This window comes from Phoxinus phoxinus (genome assembly GCF_949152265.1).
Source record: "Phoxinus phoxinus genome assembly, chromosome: 13".
In the NCBI taxonomy this organism is placed as follows: Eukaryota; Metazoa; Chordata; class Actinopteri; order Cypriniformes; family Leuciscidae; genus Phoxinus; species Phoxinus phoxinus.
In genome coordinates this window covers 2,066,555-2,090,860 of record NC_136888.1, presented here as the reverse complement: position 1 = coordinate 2,090,860, position 24,306 = coordinate 2,066,555, and the positions used below count along the sequence as shown (strand labels likewise).

Here is a 24,306-nt window from a genome sequence, read left to right as displayed (position 1 = left end):
CAGGACGAGGGTGCCAAGGGGTGCCCCGTCCCTGAGAAAGGAGGTCCTTTCTCAGAGGAACGGGCCAGGGAGGTGCTGTCGCGAGGAGTACAAGTTCGAAGAACCAGTTTCGGGTGGGCCAGTGCGGTGCAACCAATATGACCTGCTCCTCGTCCTCCCTGATCTTGCTCAGGGTCTGCGGATGCCATATGCCCCAGGAGCCTCTGAAAGAGTTTCAGTGGAACCGCACTCTTGCCCTTAAATTGTCTCAGGCAAGTCAGCAGTGACTGTGCGCGCTACTCGTAAGCTGTGCGCACATTTCGACCAAGTCGATTTCCATACCGAGAAAAGTGATCCTCTGCTCGGGGGAAAGTTTGCTCTTCTCCCAGTTGACCTGAAGGCCCAGACGAGCTAGGTGCCGGAGCACTAGGTCCCTATGTTCGCAAACCTGGTCTCGAGAGTGAGCTAGGATCAGCCAGTCGTCGAGAGTTCAGGATGCGAACCCCATGTTGCCGTAGCGGCACAAGGGCTGCCTTGACGACCTTCGTGAAGACGCGAGCCCGAATGGGAGAACCGCGTACTGGTATGCCCGCCCCTCAAAAGCAAGGAATAATGTCGAGGAAGAATGGAGACATTGAAGTAGGCGTCCTTCAGGTCGATCGCTGCAAACCAATCCTGTGGCTGCACACATTCGAAAATGCGTTTGGCCGTTAGCATCTTGAATGGAAGCCTGTGAAGGGAACGGTTCTAGAGGCGCATGTCCAGGATTGGCTGTAACCCACCGGTTTTCTTGGGTAGAATGAAGTAGGGGCTGTAGAAGCCAGACCTCATTTCGGCTGGAGGGACAATCTCGATCGCACCCTTCGCCAGTAGGGTGGCGACCTCCGCTCTCATGACAGGGGCATTGACACCGATCATAGTGAAGAAGGACTCCCCTGAAGCGGGGAGGAGACCGCGCAAACTGAATCACGTAGCCGAGCCTGATGGTTCTCGCGACCCAGCGGGACAGGTTGGGAAGCTTTAGCCTGGCTGCCAAGGACTGTGCCAGCAGGGTCATGCGAACCACAGACGTACCCTCGGTGATGCAGCGAAGCGGAATGACCGGCCCGGACGTGGGTGGCATAGCGGCCCGGTGTGGGGGCATGGTCATCGTCGCGTCCTGAATTAGGAGGCCAGGGAAGGACCAGCGTTTCACGGGGGCCTGCTCTGCCAGGGGTCTGGCGACAGAGGGGGACGAGAGTGGCGAGGCCCGTCAGCGGCGCGCACTGTCGTCCGAGAACTCTGTGTGCTCAGAGATGGGAATGACAGTTCTTTGGTAGAAGAGGTTCTCCCCCGGCCCTCCACCGGGGGAAGGAGTGGCCCTGCAACCACCTCCTAGAAAGAACTGCAACCCATCTCTGAGCTGCCCGTAACGGGAGCGCCGCATCGGGGCTGGTACCGGCTGGGGCGCCTTCCTGCGACTACCTCCACGGCACGGCCTGGGCCAGCGGGGATTGTCGCAGGAGGGCGCCCTCGGGCGGCAAGCAGCTGGCCGCGGGTTCAGAGCCTCAGTCTGCTTCTGGGCAGCCGAGAACTGTGGGCAGAGTCCTTGACTGGACCAGCCCCACCCTAGCAATGAGCACCCTTGGCCTGCTAGACCTGAAGGATGGTCATAGCATGCAGTGAGGCAACAGCCAGCCCCGCAGCTCTATAGGTCTCTGCCACCGGAGTAGACAAAAAACCTACAGGCTTTGGGGTGGGTGGGTGCTTAGGGTCGCCACGCCAGTGGAGGCGCTGTGGGGACACCGTTGTGTTGCCACAGAACACTCCACAGGTGGGAACCCCAGTGTACCCACTGGCCGCGACCTCATTGCGGGCAGAGAAGGCGGAAGAGGCCGCTGAGTAGTCTCATGACCTCTTCATGCACGTCCAGGAAGAAAAGATTTGGAGGCGGGCCGACGTGTGGCGGTGCTTCCCCAAAAAACGATCATCAGCCATCAGGGAAAGCATGGCAGAGTTCTGGTTAAGACTCTAGCAATGGTGGCACACCCAGAGGCAGCACAGCCGAGTCTTCTCCAGCGTACTCATGCCCACCTTGTGATGCGGCGATAGACAAGATTTCATCTGCGGGGGCGGCGAATGAAATGCTGGGCCCGTCCGCGACCTCTGGCCGGGACTGGTCAGCTATCTCATCCGGATACCACACGGGTTGCAATGTGAAGAGGTGTGTGTGGACCGAGGATAGATCGTTGGGTTGGTTCCACAACAGCAGCCTCTGATCACCCTGGCCACCAGCCGAAGTATCCCCTCCTTGCGGAGAGAATAGATCGGGGTGTGGATGAGGGGACTCTCTCTCCAAGGAGATCATCGAGTCTCAATCGTTACATTGCGATGGTTATGTTCCCGCAATGTTATCCTCTCTTTTTTAGAAAGAATAAAACTCAAACAGCAGTGTTGAAGCGCCCAGGGAGAGACACACGACTGGCAGACCACTGTGCAGATCGGCAGGCAATATGAAGCTCGCTGGAATTTGCCGTCACACCAAGACCTGAAGAGTAGCTCGTTTTGAAGAGTGAAGAGAGATGATCTCAGAATGGCTTGTGGAGTGAAGAATGCTCTTAGCTCTGAAGCAAAAACATATCTGCATGTTGTGGCGTCCTCCATTATATACCCACGCGGTGGACGGAGTTATGCTATGCAAATCCCGCAGACCTATGGCATTTCCTTGCCATTGGCTTGTTTTATTTCTTTTGAAGATGATAGGCTTCTTAGCGAACCCCATTTCGTCGTCATTCAACGTAACTCGAAGTGACAACGAAAGGGAACAGCGTTTTCGAATGTATCCACTTTGGAGAGCATTTTCAGAAATCTTTATTTTCATTAATAAGAACATGTCTCAGTGTGAACGGTAGACCCAAACTGAGAGAAAAAGGTGCGTTTACAAAGTAAAGCGTATTAGTGTGGACAAGGCCTAAAGCCATCAAATATCTGTAACTGCACTGATTTTGATCCATCCCAAATCGTAATTTTATCTGTTAAATTGGCATTTAATTGTCTTGTTAATTTTCATCAATTCGTGTTAATGCTAATATTTGATATGCAAATTCCTAAGGCCTCTAATGATCTGATAAACCTGTCGCACACGATCTCCTCAGCTCTTCTGTCTCTGACTGAGAGTTTACACTCTTTATCAAGTAAAAGTATTTTAGTGTAACTGTACAAGCGTAAATTTAAATATCAGCTTACTAAGACATATTATTGGCAGATATTGATATTTATATGGATTTTATGTAAGTATCTGCTAGACTGTTATAAAGATCTCATTGATCACAAGCATCAGAATTTCCTCTTTTTGTTCATATTAATATCAGCATCTGCAGCAAATTGCATATTTTTGTTCACTTTGGGCCTGTGAATAAAACTCAGCTGTTTTTCCCTCATATTCTCACTCTATCAGACTATATGAGCCATAAAAGCCTGGTGTATCAAATATGATACTCAACAAAAAACACATGCAAACGTCTTTTTTAAATATTTTGTCTAAAGGTTCAATAAACAGAAATTCTTTTTGTTGACTGTCACATGACTGCTGATGTGCGTGCGTGTGTGTGTGTGTGCGTGTGTCCGCACAGGTGGTTTGCAGATGTTGGGGCGTCTGTCTCTGCTGTCGGCGGCTGATCTCTGGTGTCTGAAGGGTCTTCCCAACCAAACCTTCCCCTCCGATCACCTCAGTCTGCTGGTCAAGCTCCAGCTCCGCTCACTGTCCGGCTCTAATAGTCGTCTAGTGTAAGGATCGTTTGTCTTTATCACTTTAATTGGATTGTGAATGGAAAGAAATATATATTTTTGGTCAGATGAATATTTAGTTTTCTATTCAGTAACAGAACGTGTGAATTCTCCAGCATGGCATTTGAAGATGCACCATTTACGGTTCCTATAGTTTAATCAAAATGCTCTTGCAATTATGATACACTTTTTGTATTTCTTTTGTTTTGGTTTTGCATTTCTATTTAGAATTTGAACAGACCTAAATAAATAAGTGCATGTGCTGCTGTGGTTTTTGCTTTTAGTGTAAGTACTGTTCCAGTTTGAAGACACACACATTATTATCAGGGTTTGTAAACAGCATTATACCCTGTGTGATGAATTTGATACAGTTTTTCACTTTTTTAAAAATCATATTCATAATAAATGAAAGGTCAGGCTATGACTTGGGTATATGCAGAAGCTTGAAGCAACAACAGCTGAACCTCGAACTGAAAAGAGTTTGCAAGCTAAAAGGAAAAGCAGTTATCCACAATACAACATGAATCGGCATGGTTTGTGTGGCGTCTCATTTGTTGTTCTGCTTGTGCGTTGAGTCGGATCTGCTTTACGTGAACTCCATTTCCAGTGCAGACGAATCACATCTGAAAACTGAGCGTGAGAGCGGACGACCATTCCTGATCCACTCCAACGTGACGGAGATAAACCCTGCGTCAGTTCACATACTTAAGGCCATTGCACACTCCGAAATTCGCATCCGACATTTTAGCACGTTAAAAAATAAATACGACCTCACGTTATGTCAATCACGCTTGCACACTGCCTCCGAAACTTTTGTCCGTCATAAAAAAAAATCTAAACTGGTTCGATTTTCTGCGTTTTTTGCATCCGTAACAAGCAGTTTGAGTGGTGTTTGAATGGTGCTTTGACAATTCAGAGCCACCGAATCACGAATACGGAAAAACGCATACGAAAATTTCAGACTCGGTGTGCAATGGCCTTTACACTACCCCCTAAAAGAATGGACTCTTTTTGTGAAGAAAAATACACTTTTGTATGGGGTGAATTTAGTCTCAATATTATTAACATGCATGCAGAATTATCCATAAACTTGATAAATGTTGCAGGATTGTTTTATATCCACAACCAAATGCCTTTCAACTTGCATGTGCAAAATTCTGAATTAAATGAATGTGCAGTATTTTGTACAAATAGATTAATTTTTGTGAATACAAATGTTTTCTTTTGTATTAGTGTATCATAATTTGCGCATACAACACAGAAGATGTGGGTGTGGATCAGACACGCATTCATTCATTAACTGGTTTCTGAGTCGATCCTTTTTGATTCATTTGGATTTTGAGACTTTCATTTCGCCGGTTTAGCCTCCTTGCAACACACAACTTTATTTTGCTGTTTGTTTTAAGTTTAGTTTGTGTTTAGGTCTTTTACTGAGATTCACTAGACAATTTTGTTGTACTAAAAATTACAATAAAGTCTAAAGTAAAAATTTTTTAGATCCCAATAAAACATTTAAAAAGAAGATAATTTTATTTATATCACTATATTATACAATTTCTATAAAGACATTTATTGTTTAAGTATGAATAATAAAACTAACACTTGTGTGTTAAACTGCAAGCATAATGTTAGGAGGAAAACTATATATAGAAATAAATTATATAAATGAAAAGAGCCTTAAGATAACTGAGGTTTTGAGCTGCAAATTATCTTCATATTCATTTAAATTGCCCTGTGACATCATCCTATGACGAGATTGAAGACAGAAAGATAAAGGATCTGGAGAAAAAGCTCATATGACGGAGTTTAAGACAGAAAAAGACATTATGCATATTTCATTACATTAGGAACATCTCTACAATTATTAACCCTGAAAAACAAAACAAAATTTTTTCACAACAGTTTTCACAATTTCTAATTGATAATTAACCATTAAAGATTTTCAAGCTCTTAACCTGCGAGTCTTAATAATTTCAGACAGAACCTTTTTCGAACTTGTAGATCATAAACCACTGACATCGGTTGAGAAATATAATCGTTATTGTGCTTTTTGCCCTGATCAATATGGCCGACTCGTTGACGTATCGCAGCAACGGTCCAAACCGGCCAATGGGGCGTCTGTGTATTAATTATGTGTCATGCGCTCATCTCCATATAATGTTTATCATTTACATCCATGTACTTAAGTGAGAAAATTATCATTTAAACTGAAATAAACAATTATTTATTTACAAATTCATTGAAACTGTGCATGTGTAGAATTAGGCTCAGTTTCTAGACAAAAATATTGAAAATGAGCAAAGTGACAAACTTCACTGTTGTTTATTGATCTGTTAAAGCAACATGAGAGTGTGTGTTGCTGTAGTGCTGGATATCAGTCATGTGATCATCACGGCCCAATCACAGCCGCCGATACTCAGATCAACAGCACTCTTACTCATGAGATGTGGAGTCAATATTGGAAACATGATGAGAGCAGAAGATCCAGATCTACAGGAGCGACTTTACTGACTATTGACCGGTAAGATCCTCAGAGAGCCAAAGTAACAACAGAAGAATGGAAAGAGTGTGTGAGTGAAGGTGGTTGTGAATGTGTGTAGATGTGTGTGAGTTACAGGATCAGAGAACGACACCGTTCCTCCGTCATAGTCCAGATTCACTCTCACACGATCAAGCTTCTGTTTAACAGGAAAACCAGAACCTGCAGTCAATCTGTACGACACACACCAGACATCAGTGTTGAAGAAGACATCTCCCTTCCTCTGGTTTGATGCTGTAGAGACTCCAAGAGTCCAGACGTTCCTCTCTTTAACCTCCACATCCCAGCAGTGTGTTCCTGAGTCAAAACCCTCTGAACCCAGAACACACTCATCACAGTCAAATCTCTCTGGATTATCAGGAATAGTTTGATTGTTCCCGCTGTATCTCACGCTGGTCAGATCATCAGACAGGACGAGACGTGGATGAGCCGTGTTTGGATCCAGAATCACAGGAGCTGATGAGACACAATCAACAGAGGCTTTTATTCTGATCTTCATATGATGATCAACAGTGAACCCAACACAGATTATTATGAGTTATGACACTCGTCCTGTTGATCACACACACTTTCCAAACTTTATCAAAATATATCCTAGATGGTGAGAAAAACGTGATCTCTAATAATTTCGGAATAGCTGAATGCTATGCTACTATATATGCTAACTAAAAAAACACTAAGAACGAGAAATGTTTAATTTTAAACTATAGCTTCGGTAGTAGACTAGCCTATATGAAACATAATAAAATGGTAAACAAAATATGTAATGGTCGTTATAACGTAGTTCAAACGTCTTGTATAATAAATAATATAGTCTGTGTATCGGTTTAATACAGTTGTTCTTACGGTCTTTTGTGTTTGACTAACTAATTATTTTGGATTGAGAAATAATTTTTCGGAGACTTTTCTAATTGTAGCTCCTCCTAACAACCTCCACACTCGACTCAGACCTTCAGACTGTCGATTTTACAGTTTTCCTAAAAAGGATAAAAACTCTGAATTATCGGAGACCTGAGTGACCTGAGTCTGTAACGGGAGAAAGAGGAGATGAGTCTTCCTGCAGTAAGTGCCGTGACCGAATATAAGCCGCTATCATTTATCTATCTATCTATCTATCTATCCGTCCGTCCGTCCGTCCATCTATCTATCTATCTATCTATCTATCTATCTATTTATCTATCTATCTATTTATCTATCTATCTATCTATCCCTCTCTCTCTCTCTCTCTCTCTCTCTCTCTCTCTCTCTCTCTCTCTCTCTCTCTCTCTCTCTCTCTCTCTCTCTCTCTCTCTCTCTCTCTCTCTCTCTCTCTCTCTCTCTCTCTCTCTCTCTCTCTCTCTCTCTCTCTCTCTCTCTCTCTCTCTCTCTCTCTCTCTCTCTCTCTCTCTCTCTCTCTCTCTCTCTCTATATCTATAAACTCCTGCAGTCAGACTCACTGTTGTGGACGATGTCCTGCATCTTCTTCCAGACTCTGAACGGCAGGTTGCCCAAGTATCGTGGCACATGAATCAAAGCTCCAGAAGCCATCTGTGGATCCAGCTGTGAGCTCTGGACTCTGGAGGAACATTCAGGAGTCAGAACTGCAGTGGCTTTGGGTCAGAACCAGAGAGACCAGAGACAGGAGCAGATCACTCACCTTTCCATTGAGACTGGAAACTCCTGCAGAACAAACACACCATTATCATCAAGAACTCAATCAATCAACCAATGATCAACCAATGATGTGAGATCAGACCTTCAGAAAGCAGACGTCATTGGCTTCCATCATCTCCTCCATGTGTCTGATTGTGTGTGAAAGAGCTAAGATGTGTGTGTTCATCTCCTCCAGCTTCTCCTTCATCCTCTGCTTCTTCTGCTCCTCTTCCTCCCTCAGTGCAGTGACTGTAGCTTCTTCTTCATCTCTGAGAAACTGATGAAGCTTCTCAAACTGCTGTTTAATCTGACGCTCTGTGTGCTCAGCTTGAGTCTGAAATCACATCACATTCACTTCAATCTCAATCCACACACATCAACACTTCACATCATTCATATCAGAGATGAACTCGGATACCCGACATATAACGGATCCAGAAGCAGATTAATGCTCGCCATTTACAGAAATGATCAACTGGAATCCATTATATTAAATCATAACTGTATACAGTGATGCTATACATGATCTTGACTCTGTTTCCTCACCCTGATGTGTTGAACTGTTTTCTCAAACTCTCCTTTCATTTTTCCATTGCGTGTAAGTTTCTCTTGTAAGGACTTCAGCGCTGTATTGAACTCCTCCTAGAATTGAACAAAAAACATAAAACACAAGATTACAGTGAAGAGAAGAAGAGACGACAATACAGTGATATGATCATATAAAGCAGTGAAAAAGTATTTTCTCTCATCCTGATTTATTTTATTTTTCTGCACATCTCATATTAAATTTATTCGGAAATTAAAACATAAAACAAAGATTACCTGAGTAAACACAAAGTACAGTTTGTAAAAGACAATGTTATTAATTAAAGCAAAAAGTTATCCAACACCAACGTGAAAATGTATTTGCCCCTGTAGTTCCTAATTCCTCAGATCTCTGAAATGTATGTATAATGTGGTTGAGCTGGACTAAACACAACCAGTCCTGATCACTGCAGCTATTCAATCTAATCTACACTTAAATGGGACTTTTTCAACAGCATCAAGTTGGTTAAAAGGTCTTAAAATGCCCTATTATGCTTTTTCCAATATTCCCTTTCATGCAGTGTGTAATACGGCTGTTTGTGAATGTAAATGTTCTGTAAAGTGGAAAGTGCACGATAAATAAAGTTATTGTCTCCCAATAGAAAGAATCGAGTCAGATCCGGCTAAACGAGTCGTCAGTGACTCCAGTCTCACTTCTGTGCCCGGCATATTCTGTGTTGCACCAATCACAACTCATTCATGGCTCCCATCATGTATTGCTGCATGAATAAATAATGAGCTTATGATCAGAGGTTGTCACCATTGCTGAGATTCATATGCTAAATCTTGATGTCTGTGTACGCCTAAATAAAAACACAGATATATTTTTTATTATTATTGATTTGATCATTTTGATTTCATTGAAAAGGCTAATCATATTATGCAGCTAGAATTAATAAAATAAATCTAACTAAATCTATAAATTGGACTCTACATGAGATCAGTAATTCAAGTCAATGATTGTGAAATTGTGAAACACAACCAACACCATCAGATCAACGTTTCTATTTGTTCATCTGGCTGTTATAACTCATGTACAGCAGCCAAACAAAACTTAAAGTTAATAATTTAAGGGTGAAGAGCCCAACTAAAACACACACTCATCTCCATAATGGTGACTTTAATTATGGTTTTCTCCTTCAGTGATTCTGCTTGTTAACATCAGGTGTCTTCAATGTTGGCAATGACATGTATTTTGTAATTTTTACTCATTTTAAATGGTTAACATTTAAGGAATTAATTTGATTAATTATTACTCAATTCTAATTTGTTAAATTTAATGAATAATATTGCTTGTAATCTGTTGCCTCATTTTAATTAATTAAATATAAATAAAATCTATGTTTTATTTTTTACAGTGTACGTAACTGTAACGTCACCAGCTGGAGTGCCCTTGAGAGCAGAGGTCACTCCACATCAGACTTTTGTCATTCCCTCACAACTACATCTCCCATAATCCTCTGCCTGGACTCATCAGCACACATTGTTATGGGGTCCACCTCCTTCAAGTCCCAAAAATGTGCATGCATCCTTCACAAAAGTAGTCCATCCGGCTCCAGGGGGATAAACGAAGGCCTTCTGAGGGTAATCCGTGCTGTAAAAATATACATATTTAAAACTTTATAAATGAAAATAACTGGCTTCTGTCCGGCAACGGTCGACGCGCGTTCATGGGAGATGGTTGCCGGCGTAGGACATAACGTAGGAAGCGTCGTGACGTAGAACTCAATATCATCTTCTCTAATATCAAAATCCTCCGACATTTTTTTTTAAATACACGTTTTTTAAATGGCGGAAAGCCTGAGTGGAGTTTTGTTTTGCTCTCTGGCTGCGCTGTCGCGTTCGTTCTACATCACGACGCTTCCTACGCTACGTCCTATGTCGGCAACCATCTCCCGTGAACGCGCGTCGACCGTTGCCGGAAGCCAGTTATTTTCATTTATAAAGTTTTAAATATGTATATTTTTACGACAAAAGCGCACGGATTACCCTCAGAAGGCCTTCGTTTATCCCCCTGGAGCCGGATGGACTACTTTTGTGAAGGATGCATGCACATTTTTGGGACTTGAAGGAGGTGGAGCCCATAACTTGACATTATAACCACTGAAAGATCTAAGACATTTTCTAAAATAACTGAAAATGTGTTCGTCTGAAAAATGATTGACATATTGTGGTGGAAGTTTTATGATATTCACTGATCTTTAGTAAAATATAGATGATTCAAAGAATGTCACATGTGTGACTCTCACTTGTAGTGAGAGAAGATTCTTTTTATGTACCTGGGAAGGCAGAAGGGAGAGACACTCCAGAGAACAGACGAACAAGGACCTCTGACCTAGATGTCAGAAGGCCATTTGGTGAAGGAGGGCTTAGTCTATGGAAAAGTACTGGTAGGAAGGCTCTGGCAGGAAGAAGGCCTTGGAACATAAAAGGTGGTTCAGTCTGTCAAGGGGTGTGTCACTCTTCTGCACAGGGTAACAGCTGTGTATTAGACTGCTCCTATTCTTGCAAGAATAAATACTTCTATTTTATAATTTGACTCTGAGTGTCTCTTACGCAGTGATGTTTGTTTGATGAATTTTTGCCACAACAATTTGGTGTCAGAATAGTGGGATTCCTTGGACGTGCCTCCTGGACCTGAGATCGGACGGTGTTTGGCCACCTGGACTGAGTAAGTTCCAGCTCTACCTCGTAAACTTGAGAGAGAGAGGCCGACGGATGTCAGGGCCGGGAGAATCGGACACTGGAATCAAAAGAACTCGAGGTGGCTCAGAACAACACATCTCTGGGTAATGTATAATTAAATTCAGTTTAATTGGGGGGAGAGTGAAATTGAACCATATTGGCTGAGAACTGTTTCTGTGGTACATAATCTGAAATTAATTGAGATCTACGTACAGATCAAGATATTTCAAACAGATACGAGGAAAATAATCTGGAATTAATTGAGAACTGTGACAGACCAAGACATTTCATACAGATAGGTACCTGGAAATTAATTGTTCCACCACGGAGCAAGTTATTTTTGGGTGCTGAGGCTAATTAGGGGGAGCCAAGAAAGTCGTAACAGATTTTTTTTTGGTAAACCGTAATTAGGAGTGCACTAATAGTGTAACCCGTCCGATTTGGGTTAAAAGAAAGATCGGGTTTGTCGGGGACGCCTGACAAATAAAGAGAACGCGCGTAAAAGAGAAATCCACAGAAAACAGATAAGCAGCCAATATGGGGAAGTCTCAAAAGCAAGCTTGCGAAATTTGGTACACCGGTGTTTTGTCAAATGAGATAGAAATTAAGGGCAGAAATGTATGATATTGAGCACAACAAGATTAAAGATGGTGCGGGAAGCAGTTGAACAGGGCAGTGAGAAACAGAAAGGTTGTTGTGTCTGCGTTCAACGTGTGTAAAAGTGTGAAAAGACAATGAGTTGTTGGCTTGAAGCAGATAAAAGAGAACAGAGTCGATGTAGAATGTATTGCCATATAGTAAGATTGAATATAACTGATAAAAGGGTTTTTATTTTTTCATCCATTAGATGGATGCATGACATTAGATGTCAGAAGATTTTGTTTGTAACAAAAGTTGAAGTAGCAAGCAGCAATAAGGCTGTCTTTGTGAAGGATTGAGATATGAGTAATATGATATTTTGGTTTCTGTAAAACAGTAGAGATAAGTGGTACAGAGACAGTAATGATAATAGTTGTTGAATCGGCAGACTAACCATTTTGAGAAGAAAACAACTGTAGAAAATGTATGTTATGAAAATAACATTTCTGATAAAATTTATGGAACTATATATGAACGGCTGTTAAGTCAGATTAAGAAATGGTATGAAAAGTGAGGTTCAGATTAATAATAATAGTAATAAGGTATTGAGTATGATTAACAGGGATTAACATGATATAAAGATAATGGTAACACTTTACAATAAGGTTCATTTATTAAACATTATTTAATGTATTAACTAACATGAACAATACATTTGTTACAGTATTTATTAATATTTGTTAATGTTAGTTAATATGAATAAAGCTGTTCATTGTTTGTTCATGTTAGTTCACAGTGCATTAACTCATGTTAACAAGATTCTAATAATGTATTAGTAAATGTTGAAATTAACATTAACAAAGATGAATAAATGCTGTATAAGCGCAGTTCATTATTAGTTAACGTTAACTAATGTAGTTAACTAATGTTAACTAATGAACCTTATTGTAAAGTGTTACCAAGATAATGAATGTTTCTGTCACAGTGTCTGGTTTGTGTGTTCCTGGTGTCCACTAGATGTCCTCTTCCCCACGGTGTCATCCACATTCTCACTACATTTCCCATGATCCTGTCTGTCACTTAGTGTTCATTGTGTTCAGCTGTTTCTTGTCACCTTAATTAGCACTTGTGTATATATACCCTGTCAGGTTCAGTGTTTGTCACGGAGTCCTTGTTTGATGTCCCCACACTTCCGTTCCTGTTGCTGCCCGTTTCTTGTCCCTGTCTTGTTTCTTTGGATTGCTTATGTGGTTTTGACCTCTGCCTGGACTGGATTGTGAGTACGGATTACCCCTTAATAAATACTGCGCCTCGACCTTACCTTTTCCTGTGTGTGTGTCGTGACAGAAGGACTCCGTCACAATGCAAGGATCCAGCGGTATGTGTTCCAACTTCTCTTCCCCAGCCATCGAGCGGGAGAGGAGGGATTGTTTTGAGGGGACCCGCCTAGCTATTTTTCGTGGGACCCGGGGAGGTCACAGAGGAGGAGGTGGTCGAGAACAAGACCAACACCACCCTCCACCTTGGCCCCCCTTCGTCCCTGGACTGGTGAGGGACGGATTAGAGCCACCATCTCGCCATCGCAGGCGGAGAAGGGGAAGACGTACGTCCGCCCATCCAGAGACTGTTCACGTCCCGTCTGCCCAGCCAGAGTTTGTTCACGTCCCGTCTGCCCAGCCAGAGTTTGTTCACGTCCCGTCTGCCCAGTCAGAGACTGTTCACGTCACGTCTGCCCAGTCAGAGACTGTTCACGTCACGACTGCCCAGTCGGAGACTGTTCACGTCACGTCTGCCCAGTCAGAGACTGTTTACGTCCCGTCTGCCCAGTCAGAGACTGTTCACGTCCCGTCTGCCCAGTCAGACACTGCTCACGTCCCGTCTGCCCAGTCAGAGACTGTTCACGTCCCATCTGCTCAGATTGAGACTGGTCTAGAGATGCCCATTTGTGGGGCCGCCAGGGCAGTGATGGACTATTTGGAGCGTCTGGCTCGGATCCTGGACATGCCAGTGTCTGCTGTTCCAGAGCCGGAGCCAGTGTCTGCTGTTCCAGAGCCGGAGCCAGTGTCTGCTGTTCCAAAGCCGGAGCCAGTGTCTGCTGTTCCAGGGCCGGAGCCAGTGTCTGCTGTTCCAGGGCCGGAGCCAGTGTCTGCTGTTCCAGAGCCGGAACCAGTGTCTGCTGTTCCAGAGCCGGAACCAGTGTCTGCTGTTCCAGAGCCGGAGCCAGTGTCTGCTGTTCCAGGGCCGGAGCCAGTGTCTGCTGTTCCAGGGCCGGAGCCAGTGTCTGCTGTTCCAGGGCCGGAGCCAGTGTCTGCTGTTCCAGGGCCGGAGCCAGTGTCTGCTGTTCCAGGGCCGGAGCCAGTGTCTGCTGTTTCAGGGCCGGAGCCAGTGTCTGCTGTTCCAGGGCCGGAGCCAGTGTCTGCTGTTCCAGGGCCGGAGCCAGTGTCTGCTGTTCCAGTTCCTGAGCCGGTGGTCCCGGAGGTCGTCCCCGTGCATCCTGCTGTCATCCTGGAGGCCGTTCCCGTGCAGCCCGCTGTCATCCCAGAGGCCGTGCCCGTGCAGCCCGCTGTCGTCCCCGTGCAGTCCGCTGTCATCCAGGAGGCCGTGCCCGTGCAGCCCGCTGTCGTCCCTGTGCAGTCCGCTGTCGTCCCGGAGGTCGTTCCCGTGCAGCCCGCTGTCGTCTCGGAACTGCCCACCATCAGTCCGGCCACAGCCAAGAGGGCGGTGTTCCTCTTTTACGCAGTAGCGGTTCTGCATGCATGGAGGAAGCACACGTCTGCCAAACCTGAGCTTCACGTCACGCCCGCCGAGCCTGAGCTTCACGTCACGCCCGCCGAGCCTGAGCTTCACGTCACGCCTGCCGAGTCTGTTCCTGAGCCGGTGCCCGCGTCTGTTCCTGAGCCGGTGGTGTCTGTTGCAGTTCCTGAGCCGGTGGTGTCTGTTGCAGTTCCTGAGCCGGTGGTGTCTGTTGCAGTTCCTGAGCCGGTGGTGTCTGTTGCAGTTCCTGAGCCGGTGGTGTCTGTTGCAGTTCCTGAGCCGGTGGTGTCTGTTGCAGTTCCTGAGCCGGTGGTGTCTGTTGCAGTTCCTGAGCCGGTGGTGTCTGTTGCAGTTCCTGAGCCGGTGGTGTCTGTTGCAGTTCCTGAGCCGGTGGTGTCTGTTGCAGTTCCTGAGCCGGTGGTGTCTGTTGCAGTTCCTGAGCCGGTGGTGTCTGTTGCAGTTCCTGAGCCGGTGGTGTCTGTTGCAGTTCCTGAGCCGGTGGTGTCTGTTGCAGTTCCTGAGCCGGTGGTGTCTGTTGCAGTTCCTGAGCCGGTGGTGTCTGTTGCAGTTCCTGAGCCGGTGGTGTCTGTTGCAGTTCCTGAGCCGGTGGTGTCTGTTGCAGTTCCTGAGCCGGTGGTGTCTGTTGCAGTTCCTGAGCCGGTGGTGTCTGTTGCAGTTCCTGAGCCGGTGGTGTCTGTTGCAGTTCCTGAGCCGGTGGTGTCTGTTGCAGTTCCTGAGCCGGTGGTGTCTGTTGCAGTTCCTGAGCCGGTGGTGTCTGTTGCAGTTCCTGAGCCGGTGGTGTCTGTTGCAGTTCCTGAGCCGGTGGTGTCTGTTGCAGTTCCTGAGCCGGTGGTGTCTGTTGCAGTTCCTGAGCCGGTGGTGTCTGTTGCAGTTCCTGAGCCGGTGGTGTCTGTTGCAGTTCCTGAGCCGGTGGTGTCTGTGGCAGTTCCTGAGCCGGTGGTGTCTGTGGCAGTTCCTGAGCCGGTGGTGTCTGTTGCAGTTCCTGAGCCGGTGGTGTCTGTTGCAGTTCCTGAGCCGGTGGTGTCTGTTCCAGTTCCTGAGCCGGTGGTGTCTGTTGCAGTTCCTGAGCCGGTGGTGTCTGTTGCAGTTCCTGAGCCGGTGGTGTCTGTTCCAGTTCCTGAGCCAGGGTCTGTCTCTGTTCCGCCTTGGTCTTCACCGCCGTGGCCGCCCGAGGAGTCTTCACCGCCGTGGCCGCCCGAGGGGTCTTCACCGCCGTGGCCGCCCGAGGGGTCTTCACCGCCGTGGCCGCCCGAGGGGTCGTCTTCGTCCTTGTCGTCGCCCGAGGGGTCTTCTCCGCCCTGGCCGCCAGATGGACTGTCGTCTCCGTCCTGGCCGCCAGATGGACTGTCGTCTCCGCCCTGGCCGCCAGATGGACTGTCGTCTCCGCCCTGGCCGCCCGATGGACTGTCTGCTTCGCCACGGCCGCCGGTTAAATTGTCATCCCCTGTTCCTGTTCCCCTTCATGGTCCTGGCCCTCCATCCCTCCCCCTGATCCTCCACCATTCCACCTCCCGCCTGGACTCTTGTTTTGTTTGTTTTTGTGGGTCTTGGAGCGTCTGGTAGCCGCTCCGTAGAGGGGGGATTATGTCACAGTGTCTGGTTTGTGTGTTCCTGGTGTCCACTAGATGTCCTCTTCCCCACGGTGTCATCCACATTCTCACTACATTTCCCATGATCCTGTCTGTCACTTAGTGTTCATTGTGTTCAGCTGTTTCTTGTCACCTTAATTAGCACTTGTGTATATATACCCTGTCAGGTTCAGTGTTTGTCACGGAGTCCTTGTTTGATGTCCCCACACTTCCGTTCCTGTTGCTGCCCGTTTCTTGTCCCTGTCTTGTTTCTTTGGATTGCTTATGTGGTTTTGACCTCTGCCTGGACTGGATTGTGAGTACGGATTACCCCTTAATAAATACTGCGCCTGGACCTTACCTTTTCCTGTGTGTGTGTCGTGACAGTTTCATTAAGCAAAATGGGGAACAATTCTATATTTTAGTGGTAAAATAAAGAGTGAAATTATGTTTATTTTTGGTTTGACAACCATTATCTTTTGAACCTAAAGACTCCAGCTGGGAGTACAGCAACAGCGTGTGCTTATTCAGCCCGGCTTCCGGATGTTAAATGTGTATTTGCTATTGTAATCAGTGTTGTTGATGATAATACCGAATTAGAGAGATGTAAAGACATATTTTGGAATTCAATAATGTAAAATGTCGGATATTTTGTTTGATATTAAGTCATTGAGTGAAAAAAAAAGACATTGTCTGTTTTATAAAGGAAATTATGGGTCGGGGATAATTTCCCTGGACAAGTGTTAAAGTTTAAACAGAAACTTGTGAAAACAACTTAGAAACAATTTATGCATTTCCGTGCAGTTTATGAAAATGAATGTTCTGCCAATAATGATGAAGATTATGTTTTGGCTAGTGATTGAGTCCGCCACTGGTGGACTGTTAAAAGAATAGAGAGAACAGCTTATCAGCTGTGTTTACATTCCTGAGTGGAACACACTGCTTCAAGTGTGTGCAGTAAGTTGGAGCTGTTTTGAAAGCTCACAGAGAGATCGAACTATAGGCAAGGGGACAGAGAATGTTTTAATTGTGGTCAGTGGGGTCATTTAGCAGTAACTGTTAAATGCCCACTCAGAAAGGTGTAAAAGAAAGTTGATGGAATGTGAAAGTGACGTGTATTAATGTGGGTTTGAAAGTAGAACAGGATTTGAAGACGATATTAAAGTTTTCGTCTGAGAAAGAACTAAGAATGTGAATGCAGTGCTAAGGAAAGTGAAAAGAATGTGCAAGTAAATGAAAAGAAAGTTGAAAAGAAAGTTGATAGATTTAAGTCGTAAGTAGATTGAAAGAAAAAAGAAAGTTGAAAGATTTAAGTCGTAAGGAAATTCTTTTAACCTTTATGACTCATTATATATTTTACGACGTTGAGTGCATTAAGGGACAAAAATGTCCACTCTAAACACTCCCATAAAATTACTTTTTTTTTTTCCACTTTCAAGAGTTAAATATTTTAACCAACATCAGTCCTGAAAATAACTACCAAATATTTATTTAATTTTCAGAATTTTAACCCCTTAAATGCCATTTGTTTACATGATGCCACTGTTTTTATCGATGGAAAAAACATAAAAAAAATTAAAAACAATTGTGTACTACATGCTAGGTGGATTTCTTGGGAGGGAATTATCACAGCCTGGTATGTGTCCATGATTAGCAGCAACAATGATTTTTACGCATTTTTATTTTTTGTGTTATGTCAGATAATAATAAAAAATCACACTTAGCTAATGAAGGACCAAAAATGGTCACATATTAAACACTGCCTAAAATATTATATATTATTATTATTTTCCACTTTTACTAAGCTAGATCTTTTAACCAGCATCAGTCCTCATCATAACTACCAAATATTTATTTAATTTCAGGATTTTAACCCTTAAAATTCCAGTTTTGGTGACGATACCATCAATTTGTATAAGAGGAAAAAACACAAAAATTTAATTATTTTCCATACACTAAATGCAAAGAGAAAACTTTAGCTTTGGATTATCACAGTCTTGCATATGTAAAAATCTGTAAATGCACCAGAAATAATGTTGCCCCTAATCTTTGTGTTATGTCAGATTTTAAAAAAAAATCACACTTAGCGCGTTAAGGACCAAAAATGGTCACATATTAAACACTGCCTAAAATATTATATATTATCATTATTTTCCACTTTTACTGAGTTAAATATTTTAACCAGCATCAGTCCTTATCATAACTGCCAAATATTTATTTAATTTCAGGATTTTAACCCTTTAAATTCCAGTTTTGGTGACGATACCATCAATTTGTATAAGAGGAAAAAACACAAAAATGTAATTATTTTCCATACACTAAATGCAAAGAGAAAACTTTAGCTTTGGATTATCACAGTCTTGAGTATGTCAAAGATTAACAGCAAAATAATTTTTGGTGCATTTTTATTTTTTGTGCTATGTCAGATTTTTTCCAAAATCACACATAGCGCGTTAAGGACAAAGTTGATCCTATTTAAACCCATTAAAATAAAAACATTTGAACCCACTGTCATAATATCATAAAATCATAATTTCTATTCAATTACCCTGTCATTACCAAGCCTTGGGGTAAAATATTTACTTTTTAATGTTTCCACCAGTTGGTTAGCCTGGCTAACGTGAAACCACATGTCAATTTTCTCGTATTTGAGGCGTGGTTTACGAATGCCCAGAGCCGTTTATTGGGCGCTACGAAGGTCTATCAAATGCACCTGTACGTAGCTCATAGCCAATCGTTTCAAATATACCAGATGACGTATGTAGAGCGACAGAAATTCGACGAGGAAGAAGACGATAGGTCGTAGATTTATGTGTACCCGATGGTGTTCAGCGACTATTGCCGTTTGTCCAAGACAAACATGAGGGTAGAAGGTAAATATGGAGCTAAAAGAGTCTCAATAAAGATAAATGCACACACATGATTCATAAATACACACACAGGATACACAAATGCGCACAAAATTCACAAATGCACACACAAAATTTTAAAAGCACAGAAGATTCACAAATGCATACAAAATTCACAAATTCACACAAAATTCATAAATACACACACAATTCAGAAATGCAAACAAAATTTACAAATGCACTCAAGATTCAAAAATGCACAGGGCAAGATTCAGACGTGTATTTCTGATGCACACACAAATATATATTGATTTACAAACTGCTTGCGGTCTGTGAACTTCACTGCATTTGTGTGTGAATTTTGAGACTCCCTTGACTTGGCTCGACACACAAATGCCTTTTTTTAAACAGGGAATGATCAGCAACCAATCAGATATCTACCTTGGTTTAGCCAATCAAAAGAACGCACCCCGCGTGGGGGATTGTTTACTCATAAGCCAATCACATGAATGCGTTCACACAGCGCGATATGCATGTGGCGCGGGCGCGGTGGAGTTCTGTCTGTCAGTTGGTTGAGAGACATAGGGTGTACTCACACTAGCCAGTTTGAACCGTGCCCGAGTGCGTTTGACCACCAAAGCGCGGTTCGTTTGACTAGTGTGAGTGCTCCGATTCTCCGAACCGTGCCCGGGCGCGGCTCGATTAGCCGGCCCTGGCCCGCTTGGAAGAGGTGGGCCAGAGCACGGTTCAGTTGGACTCGGGCGCGGTTCGCATGCAGTGTGAGCGCTAACCGTGCTGGACCACGGAACAGGACGTCACGGTTTAAGAGGGCGCGCTTGACAGGGCATAGCAGCAAGAGAGAGAGAGAGAGCCCAGGCCGCGCGCGCGCACTCACCCGAGCGCTGTCTGCTCTCTCTCTCTCTCTCTCGACATACGATGGTGTCGAGCAGGGGCGATTCTAGGATTTTTTCAACTGGGGGGCACAAGAGGGGCCACAATTATTACAGAGGGGCCATTCTTATGTTGTGTATTTATGTAGAACTGTAGATATCCAAATCATTTCAAGTTCAGTAAGCTTTAAAATCAGCAATAAACAGTGATACCCTATTATCTTTTAATAGCAGTTATTCACTGCTCTAAATCCAAACAATAAAATACAATTTATATTAACTTTTCACTTTACAAAAGTGAAAGAAAAACTGTAATAAATAAAATAATCCAATGTATTAGTGTGCAACTCACAAATAATAATAGTAGCCTTATTTATATAAATGCATAATTATATGAATCATTCATATAATAAACACAATTAATGAATTCATATAACTGTAATAAAATGTTATATAATAAATCTTTTTTTCCCACATCCTATTCAATTAGCATATCAGCAGTTGCAGTAAATTTGCATTGATGAATAGACCAAATCTACTTATGTCGAGGAAGGCTAATTAGTCTTGAGCATATTGATTGTAAAATATCATATATCAATAGGCTACTTTGTTAGACAGCTACTTTTTCAAAAAGGTAGCTTTAGTTTAACGTAAAATATGTGAATTCTAGAAACAGTTTAGAATGGCTTAATTAATCCAGTGTTATTTTAGTATTAATTATTTATTTAGCTATTTAACCCTTATGTGCTGTTGGGGCTGTTTTCAGCCACGAACATAACAAAAGGATGATAATTTGAACAATGCACAAGGGTTAATCATGCATTTTTATTTATTTATGATTTTTTTTTTTTTTTGAGAATGTTTCTGGATGTCATCAAAGGACGTTTTGTCACTTCTGTGAAAACACAGTAGGCTACACACTACACACCAAATTTGAGACTCATTTCATTAACTTTGTTTGACACACGATTCGCCTGATTGTGCCACACAGCATAGCAAAACAAAACTACAATCTTGTTGTACAACAAGAAAAGTAAACATCAAGATATAGAAATTACATACAACTCTATTTTAGCCTCACAACTGTAATACTGACCAAACAAATAAACAAAAACAACAACAACAAAACCACTGTCCTACAGACTAAATACAGTGGATGTAGTTCATGTAGGCTATAATGTGGCTTATAATAGGTTTATGTTTCTGGTGTTTACCCAACAAACAATATTCGTAGATTCTCCTCTAACGTTACCCATGTTGTTCCGCGTCATGACTCATGCGGTCACCCGCGGTTACGAGTCATCCAAAAATATTTTTAATGATATTCGGGTCGCGGTCGGTCGGGTCGTTTGAAATAAAGATGCCAATTAAACATTTGTCATTTATATAGTAGGCCTAGACACAATGTTCTATGAAATACATAGGTCTACTGCACTTTATTGGCTGAATAACTGCGCGAGGATGACGCACAAGCTCAGTCTGCAGAGATGAAAGAGGGAAATCCTTATTTACCTTTTGAATGTTGAGCGCGTTATTAACTTTTGAATAAAAGCTGACGCGGGACAAAATGCCCGATTTCCCAACACGTTGAACTGAGCAATGCCATTGTGCCATTTTAGGCTACTTTTAAACGCATATAGCTCTGTAATGTTATTATGTAGGCTATTTGCTGAGAGGGGGGCGGGGGGATTTTTGTTGGGAAAGTCGGGGGAGAGACGCACAAGTCGATTAGACTGGATAAACACATGCAGCATCTTAATTGTTAATAAAATGAAACGAAATAAATGAATAAATCAAGCCTTTATTACAAAACACTAGGCTAGCCTATATCATACAGCATTCAGAAAAATGCGCACCCCTAGTTCCTCCGTCTATGGCCTAATGACGCTACGATGAGCATTTACTAGCTACTTTAAAAAAACGCGAGTCAGGAAGCGGGTCGGGTACAATATTTTCTTTCTTTTTTTTTTGCGGTCCGAGTTGCGGGCGGGTTAGTTGAAAACGTCGGTCGGGTGCGGGTTGTTTATACATTGACCCGCGCATCACTGGTGGGGGCACACTGGGGGGCCAATCAGTTTTCAGGAGGGGCCAGTGCCCCCATGGCCCCTCCCCTGTCTACGCCACTGGTGTCGAGAGAAAAAAAACTCCAAATGATTAAATGTTTTCTGTGTTGACAAATCTTGTGCGATATCCTAAACTGCCGAATTCATTGCTGTTTTTTTCTGTTTACATTTCATGGTGTGACACTTCTCTTCATTATGCACCATAATGACGTAAGCGTGCTCCGGCACGAATGCTGAAACCCTATGTGAGTGCAGGCCAGAGGGGGAGGGGGGACAATCGCACTCGGGCCCGGTTCATGGCAACCTTGCCTAGACATCATATAGATATATTGAATTTCTTCACTTTGACATTCAGAGCACTGGGCAGAAATCACATCGCGTCAACACCCGCCGCGGGCCTTTCCGATGCTTTGTTTTAATTAAACAGTCGGATTCCCCTGGTCCGCACCAGTTCTAAGTCTCTATATAATATCTATGGGTTGAGACCTCAACATGGCTTCTGGCAACGACTTACCGCTCCCCTGTCGTTGCCAGAAGCCATGTTGAGGTCTCAACCAACTGACAGACAGAACTCCACCGCGCCCGCGCCACATGCATATCGCGCTGTGTGAACGCATTCATGTGATTGGCTTATGAGTAAACAATGCCCCACGCGGGGTGCGTTCTTGTGATTGGCTAAACCAAGGGAGATATCTGATTGGTTGCTGATCATTCCCTGTTTAAAAAAAGGCATTTGTGTGTCGAGCCAAGTCAAGGGAGTCTCAAAATTCACACACAAATGCAGTGAAGTTCACAGACCGCAAGCAGTTTGTAAATCAATATATATTTGTGTGTGCATCAGAAATACACATCTGAATCTTGCCCTGTGCATTTTTGAATCTTGAGTGCATTTGTAAATTTTGTTTGCATTTCTGAATTGTGTGTGTATTTATGAATTTTGTGTGAATTTGTGAATTTTGTATGCATTTGTGAATCTTCTGTGCTTTTAAAATTTTGTGTGTGCATTTGTGAATTTTGTGCGCATTTGTGTATCCTGTGTGTGTATTTATGAATCATGTGTGTGCATATGTGAATGTAGTGTGTGCATTTATCTTTATTGAGACTCTTTTAGCTCCATAGGTAAATCTGCAGTGCACATGTTGATATAAACAAACTGCTTCGGTGTGTCGCATAGACGGTGTGTCGCATAGACATCGGCGCTTAGCGTCTATGTCACGGCTCTCAGCCCGCCCTCTGTTCGTTGATTGGCCGGCTGTTTTCAGGCCGGAGGAAAACTGAGAGACATGTCGATGTCTCAGACTAAGTACAGAAGCGAAATGAAATTGAGCGGTAGTACGAAGTCTGACGTAGTCAGGCTAATCCAGGCTGCCTAGCAGCGTGAATAAAATCGAGCTGCGCGCAAGGCAGCATGGGGAAACCCAGGTTACCAGTTGGTACCATTTTTCATATAATTGACATAATGCAAACATCTGCAGTATTGCAAACATTTTCCTGATTTCTACTAGGTGACTATAACCTGTGCCTGTCTCCCTACACATAAAAATTTACTCTAGAAAGAAAGCAAAACTACAAGATCACAATGAACATGAATTTTTATTTTTATAAATTCTATTGCACACACACACATACACGCCTACACACACATCCTACACCACCGACACACACACACACAGAGAGGGAGAGAGAGAGTATAGACAGAAAGGGTAAAATATGACCTTCAGGATATTATGTTTTTTTTTCACTCGCCTAAACACCATGTATTATATTTAGGCCCTACACACACACACACACTTTTGTCAACGCAGACACACATTGCTCTCAGACATCCACACCAACTCAGAAACATCATTTTAGATCATTGAGCCATTAAAATGCTTCATAACACCTTCAATAGTGCCCCTAGTGGAAACCAGGAAAATAACGTGCATTTCCCCCCATAGGGAATACCTATGTAGTGACGTCATCTGGTGGAATACACTATATAATGTAAATATAATGCTTTTGCTTCAAAATGAAAGGATGTTTCAACATAAGTCATGATTCATGTATTAATGACGGCCCCGGCTTTAAACAATGTTTTAATGGGTTTCAATGGGCCATTTTTGGTCATTATGGTGCTAGGTGTTCATATTTGATCTACACCGTGTGTGTTATACATATTATGCAACATGGGATCAAATTTTTTAAATTTATCCAAAAAGTCATAATTTTGCCAAATTACATACCATTTGCATTAAAACAGCCAAAATGGTCAAAGAAATTAAACTGAAAATGACCAAAAATGGCCTAATACAGCATGAAGGTTAAAAGGAAAATAACTAAAGTACCAGTAAATGTAAAATTACGGATAAGAAAAATATTTGTAAAAGTAAAGATAACTAAAAAGATGATTGTCTT

General features: G+C 43.2%; 2 protein-coding genes across 3 annotated transcripts in view; one reads left to right on the top strand and one right to left on the bottom strand.

Annotated features, from left to right (window-relative positions):
- The window catches only part of angel1 (angel homolog 1), a 32,002-nt gene extending 27,728 nt beyond the window's left edge, over positions 1-4,274 (top strand). The window contains exon 11 of one of the 2 annotated variants that reach the window (XM_079633075.1): positions 3,591-4,274. In XM_079633075.1, the coding sequence (XP_079489201.1) occupies positions 3,591-3,748 (158 nt within the window). In that variant the 3' untranslated portion in view covers positions 3,749-4,274. The remainder of the gene's footprint in view (positions 1-3,590) is intronic. The other variant, XM_079633074.1, reaches the window with a different exon arrangement.
- A 982-nt stretch (positions 4,275-5,256) lies between these two features.
- LOC307009381 (nuclear factor 7, ovary-like) overlaps positions 5,257-24,306 on the bottom strand; it is a 29,861-nt gene continuing 10,811 nt past the window's right edge. The window contains exons 2-6 of the mRNA XM_079633087.1: positions 8,462-8,557; positions 8,019-8,249; positions 7,920-7,942; positions 7,720-7,838; positions 5,257-6,739 (exon numbers count right to left, since the gene is read on the bottom strand). Coding sequence (XP_079489213.1) covers positions 6,249-6,739; positions 7,720-7,838; positions 7,920-7,942; positions 8,019-8,249; positions 8,462-8,557 — 960 coding nt within the window. The 3' untranslated portion in view covers positions 5,257-6,248. The remainder of the gene's footprint in view (positions 6,740-7,719; positions 7,839-7,919; positions 7,943-8,018; positions 8,250-8,461; positions 8,558-24,306) is intronic.